Below are 20,878 nucleotides of genomic sequence, written 5' to 3'. Positions count from 1 at the left end.
CAGATTTACATGTGTAATGGCTGAGGCAATTATAAACCCTAACAGAAATTAGAAATGTTCCGTATGGGATAGCGGTGGAATGTCAAAAAACTGCGGATATCGGTTTCCGATATCCAGCATCCGATATCCGCCTCGTCCCTCCCCCACATATCCAGTACCAATATCCGTCCAACTGCTTATGGACGGATATCGACCGCTTATGGACGGATCCGATATCTCATATCCGGCACCGTCCCACTTTTTCTCGGATATCGGATATCGGTTGTCCGATACCGGATGACGGACAGATATCGGTTTGGCATTTACTAAAATTATCTGGCATTAATATTATACAACAGTCATAAAGACGCATATTTACTTCTTTTAGGCGCCAATCGGGGAAGCTGCCGTGATCTCGTCTGGTTTGGATCGGCCGATTTTCAGGTATGATTGACGAAACTACGCTGGAAATCCTTCCCAGCTATCGAATCCACTCTTCGTGCGTTGTTTTCATCGCGGAAATCGATTTGTAGGGGTCTCTATAGTCTCTAAATCCTCGATATCTTCCAGATTGCTTTGATTCCTCCCAATTACGCTATCAACAGCGCATTTACCTACTTTTGGTCGGAATTGGCTTGAAATTCGACTCTAATGTCGGATCGCGATTGAATTTCAGGCATTGAGAGGGACTGATTTGTGCGGAAGATGGGGGCTTTCATGTCGAGGTTCTGGTTCATGCTTTTCCCGGCGAAAGAGTACAAAATTGTGGTCGTGGGGTTGGACAACGCAGGAAAGACGACCACGCTTTATAAACTCCATCTCGGGGAGGTCGTCACCACTCATCCCACAGTGGGGAGCAACGTGGAAGAACTCGTCTATAAGAACATCCGGTTTGAGGTGAGGAACGTGGATGGACTCTCTATTCTCATCTCGATTTTCATTCAATTCCGAAGAACATTTATAATTCTGATCCATATGTCCAAATTCACATCACTTTCATTTTTTCTTTTTTTGTCCCTTTTCTGCTTCGCCTTAGCATTTTGTGAAAAAATGGATCTGGTGAATGTACGATAGAGCAGAGAATTTCTGTTCAACTCAAACGTGAGCACAATTAAATGCGTTTTTCTATTAGTTTATTGCTTTGTAATATTAGTGGAAATGTAGAAGAATTAACATAAAATCGAAGTTTGATTTGCACTATATTCAATACTCGTGCTTTATCTGTGTTTGGTCAAGCTGCTCATACAGCTCCTAATGATGGTCCAGATAGATTCTTTTATTCTAGTCCTTTCAGTCTTGAACACTTTGGACGTTGAAAAACAATTGAATGAGAAATCTTTGATAGTTGACTTTTTTTCCTCCAACTTTTTTTTAGAAATCGGATTGCTTTTTGAATTCTCCGCATAACTTGTGTTTTTATGATCTCGATTCATTCCTTCTTTTAGATTAACTCTGATGCACTTGGATCATTAACCTCAAGAAAAAGAACCAATTACTCAGATGGTTTTAGGATTCTTCAATAATTGAAAGTGGGGATTCCCATCCATCTGGTATTTTACTTTCTTGGATTTTTGTTTTTTTGTCAGTGGCATATTGTTTCTACCCTTTCTGATCCAGCAGACAAAAGTGTTGTATCTTGAAAAATTCAATTGTTTAAATGGCTGTCTAGCTTGTTTAGCTTAAGATGGAACTATATGTTACACATTTTAAACTCATCCAACTGTTTAAATGCCTGTCTAACTTGTTTAGCTTAATATTTTATGTGACAATTATTTTTATTATTACTTTTTTGAAGAGAAAAGGGAAGACCACCCACACCGATGGTCACTCTGCTGCTATTCAAAAATATGTATACATTCCATATACATGATAACCACATTGGTCTTTCACTCACTCCCTCCAAACCAATAGGATAGTATCATCTTCCCATCATGAATGTCACAATCTGTTGAGACCTTTCTCCCCCAAAACACCACCTCGTTGTGATGCAACCAGATTGCCCATAACACTGTGCGGAGCCACCCCCGGTCCAGCTTGCTCCTGTATCTGCTGTCCCCAACTGATACCCAGTAAGCTGCATCAGACAAGACATCTGCCCTTGTTATCTGTTGCGATGACAATACACCCTGGGGGAAGAATAGGTGAGAATAGTCTTCATCATCCCTTGTGCGCATTGGACATTCGGCTGATGTCGTTGGGATTAGTCTTTTTCAAAAAGCTCATGTAACCAGCCGTCGCGGTCTCAAGAACCAACGGAAGATCTGCACCTTGAGAGGGATTTTTTCCTCCCATAACAAGGCAAATGTGGTGCTGATCGTCCAGTCCTCCTCCACTCCCTCTAATCTTCTGGTCGGTGTCCCTTACTGAAAAGGGTGTCGCGCGCCATGGCCTCCTGTCTCGTGACTCATTCGAGGGATTGAGATGTATGATTTTGTGCTGCATGCTCATCAGCTCCTCAAACCTTGCCTCTGATAGTGCCCCAGTCAAGACTGGGCTCCACGCTGCCTCCCAGTGTTCTCTCCCACTGTGGCCTGCCGGTTTCGTGCAAGGGCAAATACTCGTCGGAATTCAACCTTTAAAATACCTTTCCTTGACAGGTTATCTGTCCGAAATCGGAAATTAGCACTATCCCCCTGTGTGCCTTATCTCGAACACTGTGTGCCCCATCCCCAAGATGCGACGGAAAACTTGTCTCAGCCCGCTCGAGAATGGAGACTCATCTTGAACAAGAACCAAGCGCCTCTCCCAATCCAGCTCTGAGCCATACATGTCCGTGAAGACGTTCACCACCAGATCGTCCTCTGCTCTCACAATCCTTTCCACCCATTTGGTCACCAAATCACGTTCATGGATTATAGATGTAGAATCCCCAATCCTCCTTGATGCACTGTTCTACACTCTGCATCCCAGGAGACCAAAGACTCTGTGTGCCTCAGGTCCAGCTCCTCCCCAGAAAACCCTTCTCATTGGTCCCACTAGACGCATTCTGACTCCTACGGGCATATTAAAGGTCGAGATATGGAAGATGGGGATTGCTGAGAGAACTGATCGCAATAGCACCAAGAGAACTGATCCCTTGGAGAGGACTCTTTTATGCTAACCCTCCAATCTCCTTTCCACCTTCTCTATCACCGGCTGCCATGCTGCATTCAAGCTGCTCTGTCCCATCATGGGAGACCCAAATGACTCATCAGGGTTGACCCCGCGGTTGTGCCTAGCGCATTCATGCATCATGCCTCCTCCTACGAAGAAAGCCCAAATCCCACAAATGCCAATTTGGCTTGATTGAGCTGTAGCCCTGAGAAGTCTGCAAATAAGTCTTGTACTCTGGAGAGAGTTCGAGCTTCTTCCTTAGATCCGTCCATAAAGTGTTGTGTCACCTGTGTATTATGGTGGAGGAATGCCCGCAGGATAGCTCACGGTCTGGAAGCCCCTTAAGAGGCCATGTTCGTATGCTTTCAGAGTACATGTGGCCAAAGTGTCCACTGCGAGGACGAATAGTAATGATGCTAATGGGCAGGGCTGCCAAACTTTCCTCTGAGGATGGATCCATCCCCCTTCTGGACGCCCATTCACCAGGATCAAGAAAGAATGTGACGCAATGCATCGCCATAACAAACACCACCATTCATCCGGAAGCCTCTTCTTCTCGTATGACTGACCATAAGAAATGCCAATCGAGGGAGTTTTATGGGACTGTGTTATCCTGAATGCCTAGTTGTTTAAATGCATTTTTTGTCCATTCACCTCTGTATCCATAAGATATATCTCCACTGGGAAGGGGTCTGATCTTGCTGTTTGAAAAAGGATTCGACGTCCAAGGTGGAAAGGTACTAGGAACATCTTTATTATGTTTCCTAATGATACAATCTACAGTATGTCTTAATTCTCTGTCTGTTCTTCGTGAACAACTTCTCTGCTTTGCATCTCCGACCTTGCTGCTCTTGGAGATCCAATGGAGATTGGATGAACATGCAAACTCTATTTCTTATATGGCATCAGAGTTTGTCAGGTGCATTTTCTCTATCTCGATCTGAAACAGGGTCATGTATTCCTTAGCAGCTTTCGTGATTATTTATCGTTGTGGCCTCACCTTTAGTGGGAGCTTTTGATATTTATGATATGAACCACATCCCCTGTGAGGGTTATTTTGACCCTTTTTCCCTTTTCCTGCATTTCTCTACAGAAATATATGTAGCCCTCACCTAAGGAGGGCCGTGAATTAAACTATTGAAGTTGTCATTCTTTGTCTCTCCCTCCCTCTTGGTGAAGTCCATCCCACCTCCTCTCTCGGTGCTCATTCCACCTGTTTAGTCTGTCTCTCTCTCCTTGGTAATGGTTTTATTATCCTCGTACCCCCTTCTCAGTCTCTTCCCTATTAGATACTAATTCAGGGATCAATCCAAGGTTCATTTAAATAGGATCCCAACCAGGATCTTATCTCATGAAGCACCGGACATGAGTATTTCTCTTTCGTCTTTACACTTATAGAGAGCATTTGCATTCACACTTTTTCACAGATCATTTGGTATTTATCTTCCTTCCTCCATACTGATCAGGAGCATCCGTACTTCTCTCCTAGCTGAGCTTTTATTTTATCAGTTCCCATGACTAGCAGAACTGCTGTGCTTGGATACTCAGGCCTCTGACATCATGATAAGATCTTGGTTGGGATCCTATCAAAATGTACTTTGGAATATTAATAAATGGATATCAATCCTTCATTAGGACTGATTTAGAGAGACAGACTGAGGAGGGAAAGACGGCAGTTAGATTAGCTCCGGGATGAGGGACAAGAAGGCTGTTTTTGATATCCTGCAGGAAAGAACTTGTGCATTGGCATGCAGAAGAATATGACAAGGGCACAAGGAAGATGGCTTGAAAAACAATGCCTGAAGAGCAGAAATGAGAAACAAATTTTGTTACCTTCTTCTCTGGTGCCTTCCTGAAATGGGAGCTGCCCTATTTAATAGGACATGCAAAACGGAAGTGACAAAAATGCCCCTAGAGATGACCAGGGTCGTATGATTTTTTAAGCTAGTTTTTAGACCGGTTATAGCTAGATCACAGAATATGCCTAGATCTAGCCTCAACCCTGTTTATGTGGAGTTTTCTCATTAGTATACTGAAGCCTGTCTAGAACTTCCCGAGATTCCCAAGCTACGCAATTGAAGAGACATAAACTCCTAGATGGGCTGAATCATTTTCTCAAGGCAATGGAAGATCAGGCGTCTTACAAATGGTTGAACCTCCCATCATACAACCCTGTTGGATGCCAGGCTTGGCACAAGGCATGGTTGCTTCACACGAAAGATTCTTCATTTGGTAGAGATTTTCTCCCAACATCCTCAGCTAAGGATTTGTGGGAGATTATGCATCAGATGCATTTTTAGTTGAAGAATAAAACACATATCACCCTGCTGGTAATCAAATCAATTAATCTGCAAAAAAAAAAAATCAATCAATGTGCAACTGGAAATAGCTATGAGTCCTTCCATAAGTGATGAAATCAGTGGAAAGGATGATTTTAATGAAGTTCTAGCCTGAAAATGGGCCCATTGAAAATCGTGGAGAAGATAAGAAATCCACAGAAACCCTCCGGCTTCTGCATTGTTGCCTCCTACAACCAATCTTTCTCATATAACATCTTGTCAAGGCCGCGAGGCCCGCTGACCACAGTCAACCGCTGTCTCACAGCCTGACCCAACCTCAGCTTTGATCATGCCACTAGGCATTTATTAGGATATTGCACACTATTGAAGCACTACGTAGCATTTCTTAGATATAAATACAGTGAAGATCATAGCAATCTCCTCTGGTACCTACTTATATATCAGGATCCAATTCCTACTGGTGTTCAGCTATCCCTGCCTCTCTGCGATCGCCTTACAGGATCTTTAGCCAGTTTGTCCATGGTCGCTCCCTACTTTGTCTTTAATCTGTCTCCCTCCTCAAACCTTGTCGATTCCCTCCCTTCTGATTTTCTTCTGGCTCCCAAGATCAATAGCTACCTCCTCTGCTTGATCCCTCCTTCGTCCTCATCCATGATAGGAACCTATTGCAGTTCCTATCATTTTTCTCACCGAACTACTCTCCGTTTCTTGGCATTTAAGCTCGTTCACCCACATAGTTATAGAACTAATGTATAAGTCCACGTCTGACCTGGAAATCAGAGACTGTCTCTGGGTCATCATAGTTTTATGGAAGAAGAATTATATATTCGTTGTCTTTCATTCAGGATTGTTCTCATTCGTTGCTGGAAGTTAGAGTCTGGCTCGTAGCCATTCCACTTTTATTCAGGAAGAGACCTAGATTTGCTAGTAGGCATTCAATGTTGTTCTTCCCAGTTGCTAGAAATCAAAACCTGACTCAGTGTCACAGGAATTTTTACAAATGAAGAATGATTGATGTGTTCTTTGTCATCCAAGATTGTTCGGCCTCGTAGCTGGAAAATAAAACCAGATTCATAGTAATTTGCATCCAAATGCGTTCCTTCTTGTGGCTTGAGTTATGAACTGTTATTTTACATTCAAGCATATCCTTCCTGAAATGTTTCTCTATTCCTCCTTAAAAAAAAATTATTGAAGTTAAATATTTTTTAATAATTATTAATCCTTATTTACAATTCTCTTTTATATTTTTTCTGAATAATCCTTATTTAAATTAAAACCTGACTCAGAGACACTCCAATTTTTACAAATGAAGGATTGTTAGTGTGTTCTTTGTCATCCAAGGTTGTTCTCCCTCGTAGCTGGAAAATAAAACCAGATTCACAGTAATTTTTATAAAAGAACAGTGACCTGTTAATTTTGATCAAAAAAGTGTTCCTTTTTGTGGCTTGAATTATGATCTGTTATATTCGATTCAAGCATATCCTTCCTGAAACATATCTCTATTCCTCGTTAAAACAAGTTTATTTAATTTTAATATTTTTAAATAATTTTTATTAATAATTCTATTATGTCTTATATTTTTCTTAAAAATACTATTTGTAAATAAATTATTTCTTGGGTAGGTGTGGGATCTGGGGGGGCAAGACAGGCTGAGGACGTCATGGGCGACTTACTACCGGGGTACGCATGCAGTGATCGCAGTGATCGACAGCACGGACCGGGCGCGTATCTCGATCATGAAGGACGAGTTAATGCGGCTGCTGCAGCACGAGGACCTGCAGCACGCTGCGGTGCTGGTCTTTGCCAACAAGCAGGATCTCAAGGAGGCGATGAGCCCAGCGGAGATCACGGATGCGCTCTCGTTACACAGCATCAAGACTCATGACTGGCACATCCAGGCCAGCTCCGCCATCACTGGCATGGGCCTCTACGATGGGCTCGGTTGGATCGCCGACAAGGTCACTGGTAAAGCCCCCACATAGATCCTTCATCCATTCTTCCCTTAATCTTTTCTCAGCATTTGAACTCTAGAGAGAGAGATAGAGAGAGAAAGCCCTCTTTGTTTGAACTTTTGGGAAAGTGACAGAGAGAGAGAGAGAGAAATGGGCTTCTCTCTGTTGTGTAAAATAGTTTTCATCTGTTGATGCGCATTGAGGTCGCCTTCTTCAGGACGTGAACTCTGAAGAGAGAGAGAGAGAGAGAGAGAGAGAGAGAGAGAAGGAGAGAGAGAGACAGAGATAGACAGAGGGAGAGAGAGGGAGAGGGAGAGAGAGAGAGAGAGAGAGAGAGAGAGAGAGAGAGAGACAGAGAGAGAGGGAGAGGGAGAGAGAGACAGAGAGAGAGAAGAGAGAGAGGGAGACAGAGAGAGAGGGAGAGGGAGAGAGAGAGAGGGAGAGAGAGAGAGAGGGAGAGAGAGAGAGGGAGAGAGAGAGAGAGTGAGAGAGAGAGAGAGACAGAGAGAGAGGGAGAGAGAGGGAGCGGGAGAGGGAGAGGGAGAGGGAGAGGGAGAGGGAGGGAGAGCCCAGCGCTGCCAGGATTTTTTGTATTTCATATACATTTGAATTTGTTAATGCCCAGCGCTGCTTTTACTCAAGTTTCTGCCAAGATGGGCTCCCCCATCTAGGTTTTCTCCATTATATTTTTGCTACCCTCACAAGACCTGAACTATAGAAAGTCCAGTAGTTTGCATGATTTATGTTTTTATTTGCATAGTATGATATATCTTTCAATGTTGATTACATATACTGACATCACCATAACTAAATTAAAATACACTTCATTTGTTGGTGTGCATGGGACATTTCTAGACATGCACGTTTACCAGTGTTTCCCTTTGTCATACACTCAAACTACTTCAAAATAAGATAAATCAATACTAAATTGTGTCAGTGTGATTTAGTTATTTTTAATGAAAATTTAATGTCTAAACTTTTAATTTAGTTATTTAAATTGAAGTATTTTACCTTTAAAACTTTTATAGACATTAAAGCATAAAATTTTAATGGGGTATTTTTTATTATGACTTAGTTGACTCATTTTTTTTGGTACAATATAAGAAGATTTATTTTCCCTTGGGCTTCCCAAAAGATAGAAATGATAGAGTTAAGCATAATAAGACAGGGATATGAAGTTAGAAGGAAAAGGGGGCCAATAAAAAACGTGAATAGCTTTTATAAAATGCTAAGTTTTATGGTAATAACTAGAATTAAATCTTAGAATTTCAAGGGCATGAAGATGCTTGTAAAATATATTTATATGATATTTTTTTTATGTTTATGAACTTGATTGACCATTAAAATAATATTGTATAACATTGAGTTCATCCTGGCATTGCCTTAATGAAATTAGAATTTTCATGTGAAAACTTCTGACGGGGTTTATGGAACCCAACTATTCAAATATAGCGGGACTGATATATATTTAATTCTGATTTTTTAAGATAGATTTTGTTGGATTAATATCCTACGAATGGTCTAAGGGGGGGGGGGTGAATTAGACCACTCCCTTTTCTTATTTTTCTTCTTGTATTATTATTTTCCAGATATATCTACCTATTACCTAATTATAAAGAGAGAAGAAGTGGACACCCAGAATTTTTATACAGGTTAGGGCTAATCCCTTAATCCTGTCCCGGGGTATCCAGCCGGAGTTTTAATATGTCCCTAACTAAGTTTATAGCCCCCCAAGCTAAAACAGCCTGGTAAAAGGGATACACAGATACCTCCTATCTAGAAATTGAAAAACAAGAATGACCTTGAGCCCCCTCAGCCTTTTTGACGGTATCCTTGCTTTCACTTCTACTTCCAATGGACCACTCAAGTCCTTCTCAGCTTCCAAAAACTCCTTTACTCAAAATATTGTCTCTATTTTCACAAGTGTTGAAAGACATTGTGAAAATGTTGAAAAACTTGTATTCGATTTACCTGAAAGGTTAGCTCAAGAGCAAAAATATTCCAATGTATTTAATTTTTTTTATATATATATGAATATTTTTCAAGTCCTTATTATTAAAAAAAAAACTTGAAGAATAAGATTGATACTGTGATAATACTACTTTCTTAAGATATCAGGACTCTGAAAAGAACAGAATTGAAAATCTGATCCCTTTTTCCGATTTGAAATTCAACAGTAAAAAAAATAGAAATCCAATTCTCTTTTCCTTTCAAATAATGGTTTCAGCAGGTAATTCTAATTCGTTCAGAGTGTTAAAATCAGCAAATGGAAAGAGAGATTAATCTTGATCTCTTTCTATCTTAATCAACAATTTCAGCAGGTAATTATAGGTTGTTCAGAGTTTAAATTCTGCAGATGTAAAGAGAATCTAATATTGATCTGTTTCTATCTTAATCAATGATTTCAACACGTAATTCTAAATTTTTCAGAGTTTAAATTCTGCAGATGAAAAGAGAAACTAATATTGATCTGTTTCTATCTTAATCAATGATTTCAACACGTAATTCTAAATTGTTCAGAGTTTAAATTCTGCAGATGAAAAGAGAAACTAATATTGATTTCAGCAGGTAATTCTAAATTGTTCAGAGTTTAAATTCTGCAGATGAAAAGAGAAACTAATATTGATTTCAGCAGGTAATTTGAAATTGTTCAGTTTAAATTCTGCAGATGAAAAGAGAAACTAATATTGATTTCAGCAGGAATGAAAATTCATTCAAAATTTTTTTATTCTGCAAATGAGAAAGAAGATTAATCTCGATTTCAATAGTAATGAAAATTCGTTCAGAATGCAAGCCTAATTGTTATTTTCCGAATTTCAAACATTCAATTTCACCAAAGAAACTCAAAATGTCAATGAATTTAATGTTCTGTTCTTACCAGGAATGCTGAGGTCGTAGAATCTGTTACTCTTACCAATGATGCCAATGCCGTTTAGAACCTTCACCCAAGATCTTCAGGGTTGACAATTTTGATCGACATCAAAGATCACAAGAATGATCTGAGTCGCTGCACAAGGTCTTCCACGTTTCCCTGAAATCTGAGTTGTTTTTCCCAGGAGCTCAAGATCGCCAAGCTTTTTCCCAGGACCTGAAGATCACCAAACTTTTTCTCCCAGGAGCACAAGATCGCCAAGCTTTTTCTACCAGGAGCACAAGATCACCAAGCTTTTTCTGTTTTCCCGCAGCTTAAAAAATCCCGCTACTTTTCTCTATTTCTTTTTTTTTTTTCACCACTCACGACCAACTACCATTCTTATTATTATTATTATTATTATTTTAATTTTATTTATTTCGTGCCTACTTCTTTCTTTTTCTAAAATATTCCTGCAACTCTAACCATAATAACATTTTTATTTTATCTATGATAAACTAGGCACACATAATCGAAACTTATGCATTTTGAAAAACTAAACTATATTTTTATTTCTCTTTTACCCAAAACCTAAATCTTGATTATTCTCTATGTTTTGAAATTCATAAAAATTCATAATCAACAATTTTCAGATTTGTCCATGAGATGGGTTTAACGAAGCTTAATAATGTTATGATGGAATGGATAGTGTCTTTTAATCCCAAATTTATGGTTTTCATTCAATAAAAAATATATTTTATTGTACTCAGGAATATTAAGCTAATGATGAGTATGGATTCTCTCCACAGGGAACGACGATTAAGGATTTAATTTTCTTATTATGTTGATTAATGATACGAGAAAAGATAAAGATGATAATATAATGGGCGAGATAGTGAAATTGGATAAAGGGTTGTAATAGTTATAATTCAAACTTAAAATTAGCAAAGAAATGAGGAAGTAAAAGTAGAATTATGAGACGTGTTACGAGAATAAGGTAGAGGACATGAAGGATACGATAGTGATCGAGTGCGTGAACGGTGTGATGGCACAGAGAGACGAGATAATGGGGATGTAAGGAAGTGGTATGATAGTAAAAAGGGTGATAGTAAACTCTAATTATGATAATGATGATGTCTGGAAAGAAATAACTTAAGGCGAAGACGCTTACCTTACATCCTGACTACCGCCAGGGTCATGGTGATTTACAAGTGCCGATAAGCTCCCCCTCTTCTCTAATGCTTCTTCCCACACACCCAAGACACCAAGAACACACTTGATAGATCTCAAAACTCACTATCTTTAAATCAGCCCACACAAGTAGGAAGAAAGTTCAAGATGAAATTCACAGTGATCCATACCTTTATTTATAGATCAAAGGGCATGGATGGGAAGATGATGGGGAGACAAAGTACAGCTGAAAATTTCGGCTCAATAGGAGCTGTAGATCGTCAGATATAGTCATTTGAAGTTGGAGAAATCCTAGCCCTTGATTTCTTTCTATCTCCTCGTCAGCATCGCTGATGATTCCGTATTTTCCATTATTGTTAAACCATCACATCTTTAGGAGTCCGTGCCACCTCGGCTTCCACACTCGCACTTTCCGGAGACGCCATGTGTACCTATAGAGGAAAAGACAAAACAGAATCATAATATATTTATATTATTTAAATAGTTTTACTTACTCATTCTAGTAGTTGACATGGCGGCGCGTCAACGCGCGCCACATCAGCTTTTTCCTTTTTTCATCCAATCAGCAGCTGACATGTGAGCGCCTCATGTACACGTGCGCGCCACGTGTACACGTGGCCCCATGCCACGCGGCCAAGTCGCCCCCCGTTATTTCAAAGCAAAAAAGAAACAAGTTAGATTTTATCATTTTTTACCTCGGCCCATGCGCGCATTTATTGCAAACAAAGCCTTCATTTTTTTATTGGTCCACATTGCCCCTGCGCCAAAAAAAACAAAAAATATAATTTGGTAGTTGAATGCCATTATGGCATCGCTTTTTGCAATGTCATAATGGTTTAGCCAAATGATTGGGTGTCGCCAATCATTATTGTCAGTTCTAGTTTGTCGTCATTCAATGTTTCGAACGGCGACACTTAGTGACTCAAAATAGAAAGGTTCAATCAAAAATCTATATTTATTAAAATAAAAGTCCAAAAAATAAATGTAAATATATATTTCAACTTAGAAAAATCATATTTTTCCAAATTTAATGTCGAACAATTCCAAAAAATCATATTCTGTCTCAGAAAATTATTTTATTTTAGAATCTATTGTTATAGTAATCCTAAAAATATATTAAAAATGCATAAAATTCAGAACATCATTCTAAAAATAGATTTATCATTTTAAGTTTGATAACATGCATATATAATAAATTTAATGCAAATTAACACGAATGAACTGAACACAAACAAGAACAATGATTTTGACCTGTTCGTTCGTCAACGAACAGCGTTTGGTCCAGGACAAACGGAGAATTTCCCTTCCCTATTTCTCTCACCCTCCCTCTTGTTGGTCATCTCTCATATGTCTACTTCCCTCAATTGGTCATCTCTCTCTCCCTCTCTCTCTCTGTCAATCTCTCTCTCTCTCTCGTGATGTTCATCTCTCTCTCTCTCTCTCGTGATGTTCATCTCTCTCTCTCTCTCTCTTGCTGTTTATCTCTCTCTTATCTCGCCCTCTCTCTTGCTTTTTATCTCTCTCTTATCTCGCTCTCTCTCTTATATCGCTCTCTCTCTTGATGTTCATCTCTAATATGTTTATTTATCTCAGTTGGTCATCTCTCTATTCTCTCTCTCTCTTGCTGTCCATTTCTCTCTTATCTCACCCTCTCTCTTGCTGGTCATCTCTCATATGTCTTATCTCTATCATTTGCTCATCTCTCTCTTATCTCGCCTTCGCTCTTGCTGGTCATCTCTCATATGTCTCTCCCTCTCAGTTTCTCATCTATCTCTTCTCTGGCTCTCTTTCTCTTTATGTTCATCTCTCTCTTCTCTCGTCCTCTCCCTTGCTGGTCATCTCTCTTAAGTCTATCTCTCTCAGTTGGTCATCTCTCTCTTCTATCGCTCTCTCTCTCTCTTGCTATTCATCTCTCTTATCTCTCTCTCTGGTGTTCTGCCTACAATCTCTCTTTTTTTCTCTCTGTTCTTCTGTCTCTAATCTGTTTTTTCTCTCTTTCTCTGGTCTTCTGTCTCTAATCCCTCTTTCTCTTTCTCTTTCTCTCTGGTCTTCTGTCTCTTATCTCTCTTATCTCTCTTTCTCTCTCTCTCTCTCTCTCTCTCTCTCTCTCTCTCTCTCTCTCTCTCTCTCTCCCTTCCTTCTCCTCCCTCTTCTCTCTCTCTCTCTCTCTTTCTCTCCTCCCCCCTCTCTCGCTCTCTCTCTCTCTCTCTCTCTCTCTCTCTCTCTCTCTCTCTCTCTCTCTCTCTCTCTCTCTCTCTCTCTCTCTCTCTCTCTCTCTCTCTCTCTCTCTCTCTCTCTCTCTCTCTCTCTCTCTCTCTCTCTCTCTCTCTCTCTCTCTCTCTCTCAGCTGGTCATCTTTGTCTTATCTCTCTCAGTTGGTCATCTCTCTGTTATCTCTCTCTCTCAGTTGGTCATCTCTCGCTTATCTCTCTGTGGCAATCTGTCTCTTATCTCCATTTCTCTCTCGTTTCTTCCCTCTCTCTCTCTCTCTCTCGCGTTTCTTGTCTCTCTCGTTGCCCATCTCTCTCTCTCATTTCTCGTACTCTCTCTCTCTCTCGCGCTTCTTGTCGCTCTCGTTGCTCATCCCCCTCTCTCTCTCCTTTCTCGTCACTCCCTCACTCTCTCGCGTTTCTTGTCTCTCTCCTTGCTCATCTCTCTCTCTCTCCTTTCTCGTATTCTCTCTCTCTCTCTATCGCGCTCCTTGTCGCTCTCGTTGCACATCTTTCTCTCGTTTCTTGTCTCTCTCGTTTATTGTCTCTCTCCATCTCCTTCGTTTCTCGTCAATTTCTCTATCTTTCTATCGTTTCTCGTCTCTCTCTATCTCTCTCGTTTCTTCTCTCTCTCTCTCCCTCGTTTCTCGTCTCTCTCTCTACCTCTCTCGTTTAACGTCTCTCTCTCTACTTTCTCACGTTTCTCGTCTCTCTCTGTCTTCCTCTCGTTTCTCGTCGCATTCTCTCTCTCATTTCTTCTCTCCAATGCCGTTTTGCGCAGTTCGCAATTCTGATTTCACCCAAGGACCGTCCCCCACACCGTGCAATTGATTTCAAACCGTCAGAAATTTCCGCGACCATCCTTTCCTTATTCAACCCTGCTCCGCGGGCAACCGGTTGCCGCCGTGGAATCTCGGGCAACCGGTACACGTCAGATTAAAAAAAAAACGGCCCCTCATTTCTCAATTTTGAAAAAAAATTTGACGTGTACCGTGGAATCTCGGGGGATTCTACCTCGATTTTTTTCTCGAGGGAGGGAAGCGACCAGAGGACGAGGGAGGGAGGGAGGGAGGCGAGGCGTCTTCTCATTGCCGCCAGAGGGCGAGGCGGGATGGAGTTCCCAGACCGGGCGGCTCGCGGTCGGCGCCGGCGGTCCCTCCCTCTGGCGGCAATGAGAGAATTTCTTGAAAAAATGAAGATCCAAGGGAAACGGAAAGAACCCACAAGATATTCCGTGCTAAAACTTTGTAATTTGATGCTGCGTGAGTTAGAAAAGACGAGTAGGGGGACTCAACAGAGACAAAGGCGACGATTTGCGCTGTTTGATGAGTGACCCACCAGCGGCCAATTCCATCGTTATAGATCGTCGTCGAGATTAAGAAAACCGCGATGTGGCGGTCTTCTCTCTACAGATCTTGGAAACGATGGACGACAACGTTTTTGAGCTCTACAATTCCCATCCCTATCGAGGCGGATACGATATTCAAGAAACCTACGGCCATCCTCTCCCTCCAAGCGCAGAGATCTGCTATCCGATCTCGCCTTCAATCCCCTGTTCTTCCCCAAATTTATCAGCTCAAGTTCTTGCAAAATCAGGTAACAATCATCGCCCTGTTGCCGTTCCTTTAGATGAAGAGATTCTGGGAAGATGCAAGGAGAAGGAGATTGATCCGTTGAACTGGGTTGCGGTTTATTTCTTCACGTATTTTAGGACTTACGGAGAGAAACGAGCGGAGAGTTTCAGCTACAGAAATCTCAATTACGCGTACGAGAGGCATCGATCTCAAGAAGCTCACTCCGTCTTCTCCGTTCCCTTTGAATCTCCGAGTTTTCTACCAGAGATTAATGAATGTAGCGTTACTGCGGAGGAAGAATTGATGGGTGTTTTGAACATCTTTGGGGAGAAAAAGATCCCTCAAGAAGAACTCTTCGTTCAGTTTGATGATGTTCTTCAGCTGGAGAACCGCCAAGAACAGGATTTTGCTGAGATTGGGGGGAATCAGTGGTGTCGGAATTTGGATTTCTTTGGGATGTTTGATGGATATGAGAGATCAAAAACAGAGGATTTTCCGGAATGGGAAGCTGGAGATAACCGGCAAACATCCGGCAATGGAGATTATGATGAACAGCCATGTTTCCTCAGACCTGTGGAGGAATTCAATTCCGCCTCGGGCGAGTATTTGCAGAAAGGAACGCAGACTCCGCGCTCGATGTCCAGCTGCTCCAAGGCCGCCGTGCCGCCCTCTCAGTCGGCGCCGGCAGCGGCGGCCCGCGAATCCCGCGACAGAGGCCCGCGACAGAGCGATTCTCGTCGGAGCTCCGCCGGCGGCGCCGCCCTTCCGCCGCCGCGTTCCTCTTCGTCTCCATCTCGCCAACGTGGTCCTTGAACTCCTTCTTGACGACGTCGAGCACCACCCCGCCGTACCTATCGCACCACGCCCTGAGGAGAGACGGCAAGAACAGTAAGAACCAGCAATGGAGGTTCGTTCCTTGATTCCAATCTCTCCTCTTCTTCTTACTTTGGGAAGAATCTCTCCAGATCAGCCTGTTCAACCGGCAGCCTGGTGGATATCGCCTCGATCTGATCGTCCCTGCCGTCACAAAGATACAGATTTCTTTCAGTCGCCGGATCGAAGATCAGAAATGGAGCCGGCGAGGCGACTCGTTTTCGAGAAGCGGAGGCTGATGGCGGCGGCAGCGGTGACTGGTGGCGGTGCTTTCCGGAAGCCGGAGAATCACCGGAGAATCGCCGGGAAGAGAGAGAGGAAAAAGAAAATTGATATGGGCGAGAGAGCGCGAAAGAAGAGCGCCAAAAGAAATGAGGCAACCGGTTGTTTTTTTAGAGAGAGACAGAGAGAGAGAGAGAGAGAGCGTCCAATGAGGGAAAGCCACGTGGTTTGTTTCCACATGTACCGGTTGCCCGAGATTCCACATGTACTCGTTGCAAGATTCCTCCCAATTCGTCGTTTCTTCGCGTAGCTTCCTGACGATCAACTGTTGATTGCTTGCGTTGTCCGTCAATCCCGAGGAAAAAGGTTGAAGATACCGTCAAAGTCAGTCTGAGCGCTTCTGATTTCTGAACGACTGGCGCGTGTACGAATTCCAAAACCCACTTTTCCGATATTTTCTTCATCAAAACTAGCTTACAGAATCGTTCTTGCATCTGCCTACTGTTATAAATTGGGGAAAACGGAGACGGGTCGACCACCAGAAGTCGAGATATTCCGAGTAACTACTCTTTTTTGAAACATGTCGACTCTGATCGTTCCTCCGGGTCTTCTCTCGGCAAGGGAAGACGCAATCTCCCTTCACAAGGCCTTCAAAGGTTAGTAGGAAGCCATACTTTTTCGTATTTTAAGAGGATTTCGGTCGATTGTTCCTGGTTGAGAACACCCAAACCCGTCCAGCGTTCTAAGCTTTCATTTGGGGTATACTGATGCATGAGTGAATCTTCAACATCTGTATCATTTATGATGAACCCATGTTGTTTATAATCAATTCTGCGAGATTAAGCTCGCAAAGTAATCGAAGAATTACTTATGCGTGATCTATTGTAGAATAACAATATTTGTATCATGAGTGCACGAGATCAGTCGTGTGAATTTTTCTTCCTTTTTTTCCGGTTCTCACTTGTGCAAGAGCGAAAACAACTCGAACAATCCTGAAGAAACTTGCGTTGATGATCATATTCTTATGTTGTAACTCGTTGAAGAGAAACAACGACCCAAGACGCTACGGTGAAATGCGGAATCAACTCGGACGTGATAACTGTGTCGGCGTATAGAGACAGGAAACAAGAACCTCTTTACGTCACCGGCGTGACGTCAACGTGCAAGGCTCTTGGTGCAGGGCAATGACTTCTCGTATGGTGCTGCGGAGCAACTCCTCAAACTCCCAAGACAAGGGAGCGGCCACCAAGGAGTGATGAAGACAAACCAAAGGAGAGAGAGAGAGGAGAAGAGAGGAAGAGACAAGAAGAATGAACAGAAAACTCATATGCCTTACATTTCAGAATAGATTTGCCCTCTATATATAGAGGGCCAATTACAGTTTCAGGGAATTTGAAAGGTCTGGAATATGAAAAGCCAAGAGCCTTTTCATATTCTCCAAAGAAGCCTCTTCATATTCCCACAAAGAGACAAGAGGAGGGGGGTTAAAACTTTTCAACTCCCCCTTCCTTTATTGGGGTTTGACTAGTCAAGCCCTCCCCCTTCATATTCCCGTAATGGGGGGGCTGACACACCCCAACTTCTTACAAGCTGAATGTGAATTTCTGTACCTTAGTTTTTTCAAGATTCTCAAACTGGTTTATGTGTGATGAACTTATTGTAGGTCTTGGCTGCGATAAAGGAAAAGTAATCAAAATTCTCGCGCACCGTGATGCAACACAACGTGCTTTTATCCAACGAGAATACAAGTCGATGTATGGAGAAGATTTGGAGCACCGACTGCGCTCTGAGTTGAGCGGAGATCTCGAAGTAACACCTCCGTAAAATGCATATTTAGTTGAATTTTCCATGAAATCACCCAATGATAATCTTTTTAAATATTTTTTGTGTTTTTCATTTATTTAGAGGGCTGCTCTACTTTGGATTTATGGGCCAGCTGAACGTGATGCTCTCATAGTGAGGAAGGCGTTAAGTGGGGACGCGATTCATCTCCATTCTGCCATTGAAGTTATATGTTCTCGAACCTCATCTCAGATTCAGGCATTCAAGCAGATCTACCATGCAAAGTTTGGTGTAACGCTGGAGAATGATATTAATTTGTGTATGCAGGGTGATCTTCAAAAGGTTAGTTCTCCAATACTTTTCTTCTGGCACTAATTTTTCTTTTTTTTTCTGGTTCTTGAAAATCGCCTCCCCTTGGTTTCTACTTGTCCAAGATAGGGTTTGCAGGCGACAACAAATTCGTCATCGTAATCATTACGGTCATCAGCATCCATGTTTTGGCTTGGAAAAACGACAATGACGATGGCACTTCCTCATCAAACTTTCCAACGAAAAATGATGATGGCCGATCATGGAAACCATTCATGGGAATGATTCATCACTGTCTACTAGACATCATTATTGTTGGCACACAACTAGGGTTGGCAGATGATGGTGAATTCATCATCATCGTAATCCGTATTTGAGCTTGTACGAATGACAAATAACAACTCATCACCAACCAATGGATAAAGATGATCGCTCTTGGTAACTAAATGACAATTATGATTAATCTTCAAAAATTGATTAATCTTCGTCATCGTCCACTTGTCTTCCTTATCATCGTCGCAGAACACTGCGTATGACGAATTTGTCATTTTCATTATCATTATCTCCAAATCTCGTCAACAACTTATCATTTTTGGCCTTTGACAAATGATGATGATGATAATTTATCATCAAACCACAGGATGATGAAGACAATATGTCATCATCATCATCATTAATGCTGAATCTTAGTAGAAGCTTTGTTCTGTTTGTTTTTCCCCTTAGGCTTACCCTGCTGCCTCTTGTTTCAGCTCGTGCTTGCCTATGTGGGCAAAATTCGATACGAAGGTCCTGGGACTGATCACATACTTGTGGAAAACGACACCAAAGATCTGTATAAAGCTGGGGAGACGCGACTTGGTACTGACGAGGCTGCCTTCATCCGGGTCTTCACCGAACGAAGCTCTTCGCATTTGGCTGCTGTTGCTTCCCTTTACGAGAGAATATATGGAAGCTCTCTTGAAAAGGTGATTCAATATTATAGTTACCTGTTTAAATGGGTACCCGTGTCTTACAGTTCTTGGGTAATTTTAATCGTCAGGCTGTGAAAAGCGAGACTTCGGGAATGTTTGAGTTTGCGCTGCTGACCATATTAAGATGTGCCATGAATCCAGCCAAGTACTTTGCTAAGGTACATTATTTTTATATCATTAATTATGAATTCTTACGGTGTGTTAATTATGAAATTGATTGGTAATTCCATAGGAACTGTACAAGGCGATGAAGGGAGTGGGCACTGATGACAGCACACTCATAAGGATTGTGGTGAGCCGAACAGAGATAGACATGCAATACATCAAGGCAGAATATCAGAAGGAATATGGAAAGAGTCTCAGCGATGCAATCCGTTCGGAAACGTCGGGTCACTACAGAGATTTCCTCCTTTCACTGGTGGACCCTATCCATTAGTTGATACCAATGGATATGTCACCCCTTTGTGATCACAGGCGTGTCGCACGCTGTAATGTGTCTCTATGTAGTCCCTATATAATGAATAAAGTGTGTTTTTCTGTTCTGCTTTTCTCTCTCTCTCTCTCTCTCTCTCTCTCTCTCTCTCTCTCTCTCTCTCTCTCTCTCTCTCTCTCTCTCTCTCTCTCTCTTTCTCTCTCTCTCTATCTCTCTCTCTCTCTCTCTCTCTCTCTCTCTCTCTCTCTCTCTCTCTCTCTCTCTCTCTCTCTCTCTCTCTCTCTCTCTCTCTCTCTCTCTCTCTCTCTCTCTCTCTCTCTCTCTCTCTCTCTCTCTCTCTCTCTCTCTCTCTCTCTCTCTCTCTCTCTCTCTCTCTCTCTTTCTCTCTCTTTCACTCCCTCTCCCTCTCTCTCTTGCCTCTTCTCTCTCTCTCTCTCTCTCTCTCCCTCTCTCTCTCTCTCTCTCTCTCTCTCCCTCTCTCTCTTTCCTCCTCTCTCTCTCCTCTCTCTCCCTCTCTCTCTCCTCTCTCTCTCTCCTCTCTCTCTCTCTCTCTCTCCTCTCTCTCTCCTCTCTATCTCTCTCCTCTCTCTCTCTCCCTCCTATCTCTCTCTCCTCTCTCTCCTCTCTCTCTCCTCTCTCTCTCCTCTCTCTCTCTCCCTCCTCTCTCTCTCCCTCCTCTCTCTCTCCCTCCTCTCTCTCCCCTCCTGTCTCTCTTCCTTCCTCTCTCTCCCCTCCTCTCTCTCTCCCTCTCTCTCTCCCCCCCTCTCTCTCTCCCTCCCTCTCTCTCCCCCCCTCTCTCTCTCTCTCCCTCTCTCTCCCCCCCTCCTCTCCCTCCCCCCCTCTCTCTCCCCCCCTCTCTCTCCCTCTCTCTCTCTCTCCCCTCCTCTCTCTCCCTCTCTCTCTCTCTCCCCTCCTCTCTCTTCCTCTCTCTCCCTCTCTCTCTCTCTCTTTCTCCCTCTCTCTTTCTGCCTCTCTCTCCCTCTCTCTCTCTCTTCCTCACTCTCCCTCTCTCTCTCTCCCCCCCTCCCTCTTCCTCTCTCTCCCTCTCTCTCTCCCTCTCTCTCTTTCTCCCTCTCTCTCCCTCTCTCTCTCTTTCTCCCTCTCTCTCCCTCTCTCTCTCTTTCTCCCTCTCTCTCCC

At 42.4% G+C, this 20,878-nt stretch overlaps 3 protein-coding genes across 5 annotated transcripts; 2 read left to right on the top strand and 1 right to left on the bottom strand.

Moving 5' to 3' along the window:
* The first annotated feature begins 341 nt into the window (after nucleotides 1-341).
* On the top strand, nucleotides 342-7,540 carry ARFC1 (ADP-ribosylation factor C1). The gene is made up of 3 exons (XM_078573457.1): nucleotides 342-423; nucleotides 656-876; nucleotides 6,995-7,540. The coding sequence occupies exons 2-3, from the start codon at nucleotides 685-687 to the stop codon at nucleotides 7,352-7,354; spliced, it is 552 nt and encodes a 183-aa protein (XP_078429583.1). The 5' UTR covers nucleotides 342-423; nucleotides 656-684; the 3' UTR covers nucleotides 7,355-7,540.
* An 8,025-nt stretch (nucleotides 7,541-15,565) lies between these two features.
* On the bottom strand, nucleotides 15,566-17,785 carry LOC144701711 (uncharacterized). Of its 3 annotated transcripts, none has more exons than XR_013581083.1 (3): nucleotides 17,378-17,785; nucleotides 16,096-16,167; nucleotides 15,566-16,016 (listed from the first exon to the last, which is right to left on the bottom strand). XR_013581083.1 is itself a non-coding variant. In XM_078573456.1 (2 exons), the coding sequence occupies exons 1-2, from the start codon at nucleotides 16,737-16,739 to the stop codon at nucleotides 15,734-15,736; spliced, it is 684 nt and encodes a 227-aa protein (XP_078429582.1). In that variant the 3' UTR covers nucleotides 15,566-15,733. The 3 variants fall into 3 exon arrangements, 1 of the variants encoding a protein (XP_078429582.1); XR_013581084.1 differs by lacking the exon at nucleotides 17,378-17,785 and adding an exon at nucleotides 16,490-16,618; XM_078573456.1 differs by lacking the exon at nucleotides 17,378-17,785 and adding an exon at nucleotides 16,490-16,739 and having other exon boundaries at nucleotides 15,566-16,167.
* Nucleotides 16,762-19,849, top strand: ANN5 (annexin 5). Its single transcript, XM_078573455.1, has 6 exons — nucleotides 16,762-16,901; nucleotides 17,909-18,054; nucleotides 18,151-18,369; nucleotides 19,086-19,301; nucleotides 19,376-19,465; nucleotides 19,540-19,849. The coding sequence occupies exons 1-6, from the start codon at nucleotides 16,826-16,828 to the stop codon at nucleotides 19,741-19,743; spliced, it is 951 nt and encodes a 316-aa protein (XP_078429581.1). The 5' UTR covers nucleotides 16,762-16,825; the 3' UTR covers nucleotides 19,744-19,849.
* Nucleotides 19,850-20,878: the final 1,029 nt, after the last annotated feature.

This window comes from Wolffia australiana, chromosome 4, assembly GCF_029677425.1.
Source record: "Wolffia australiana isolate 7733 chromosome 4, ASM2967742v1".
Lineage (NCBI taxonomy): Eukaryota > Viridiplantae > Streptophyta > Magnoliopsida > Alismatales > Araceae > Wolffia > Wolffia australiana.
This window is presented reverse-complemented; position numbering and strand designations above follow the sequence as displayed.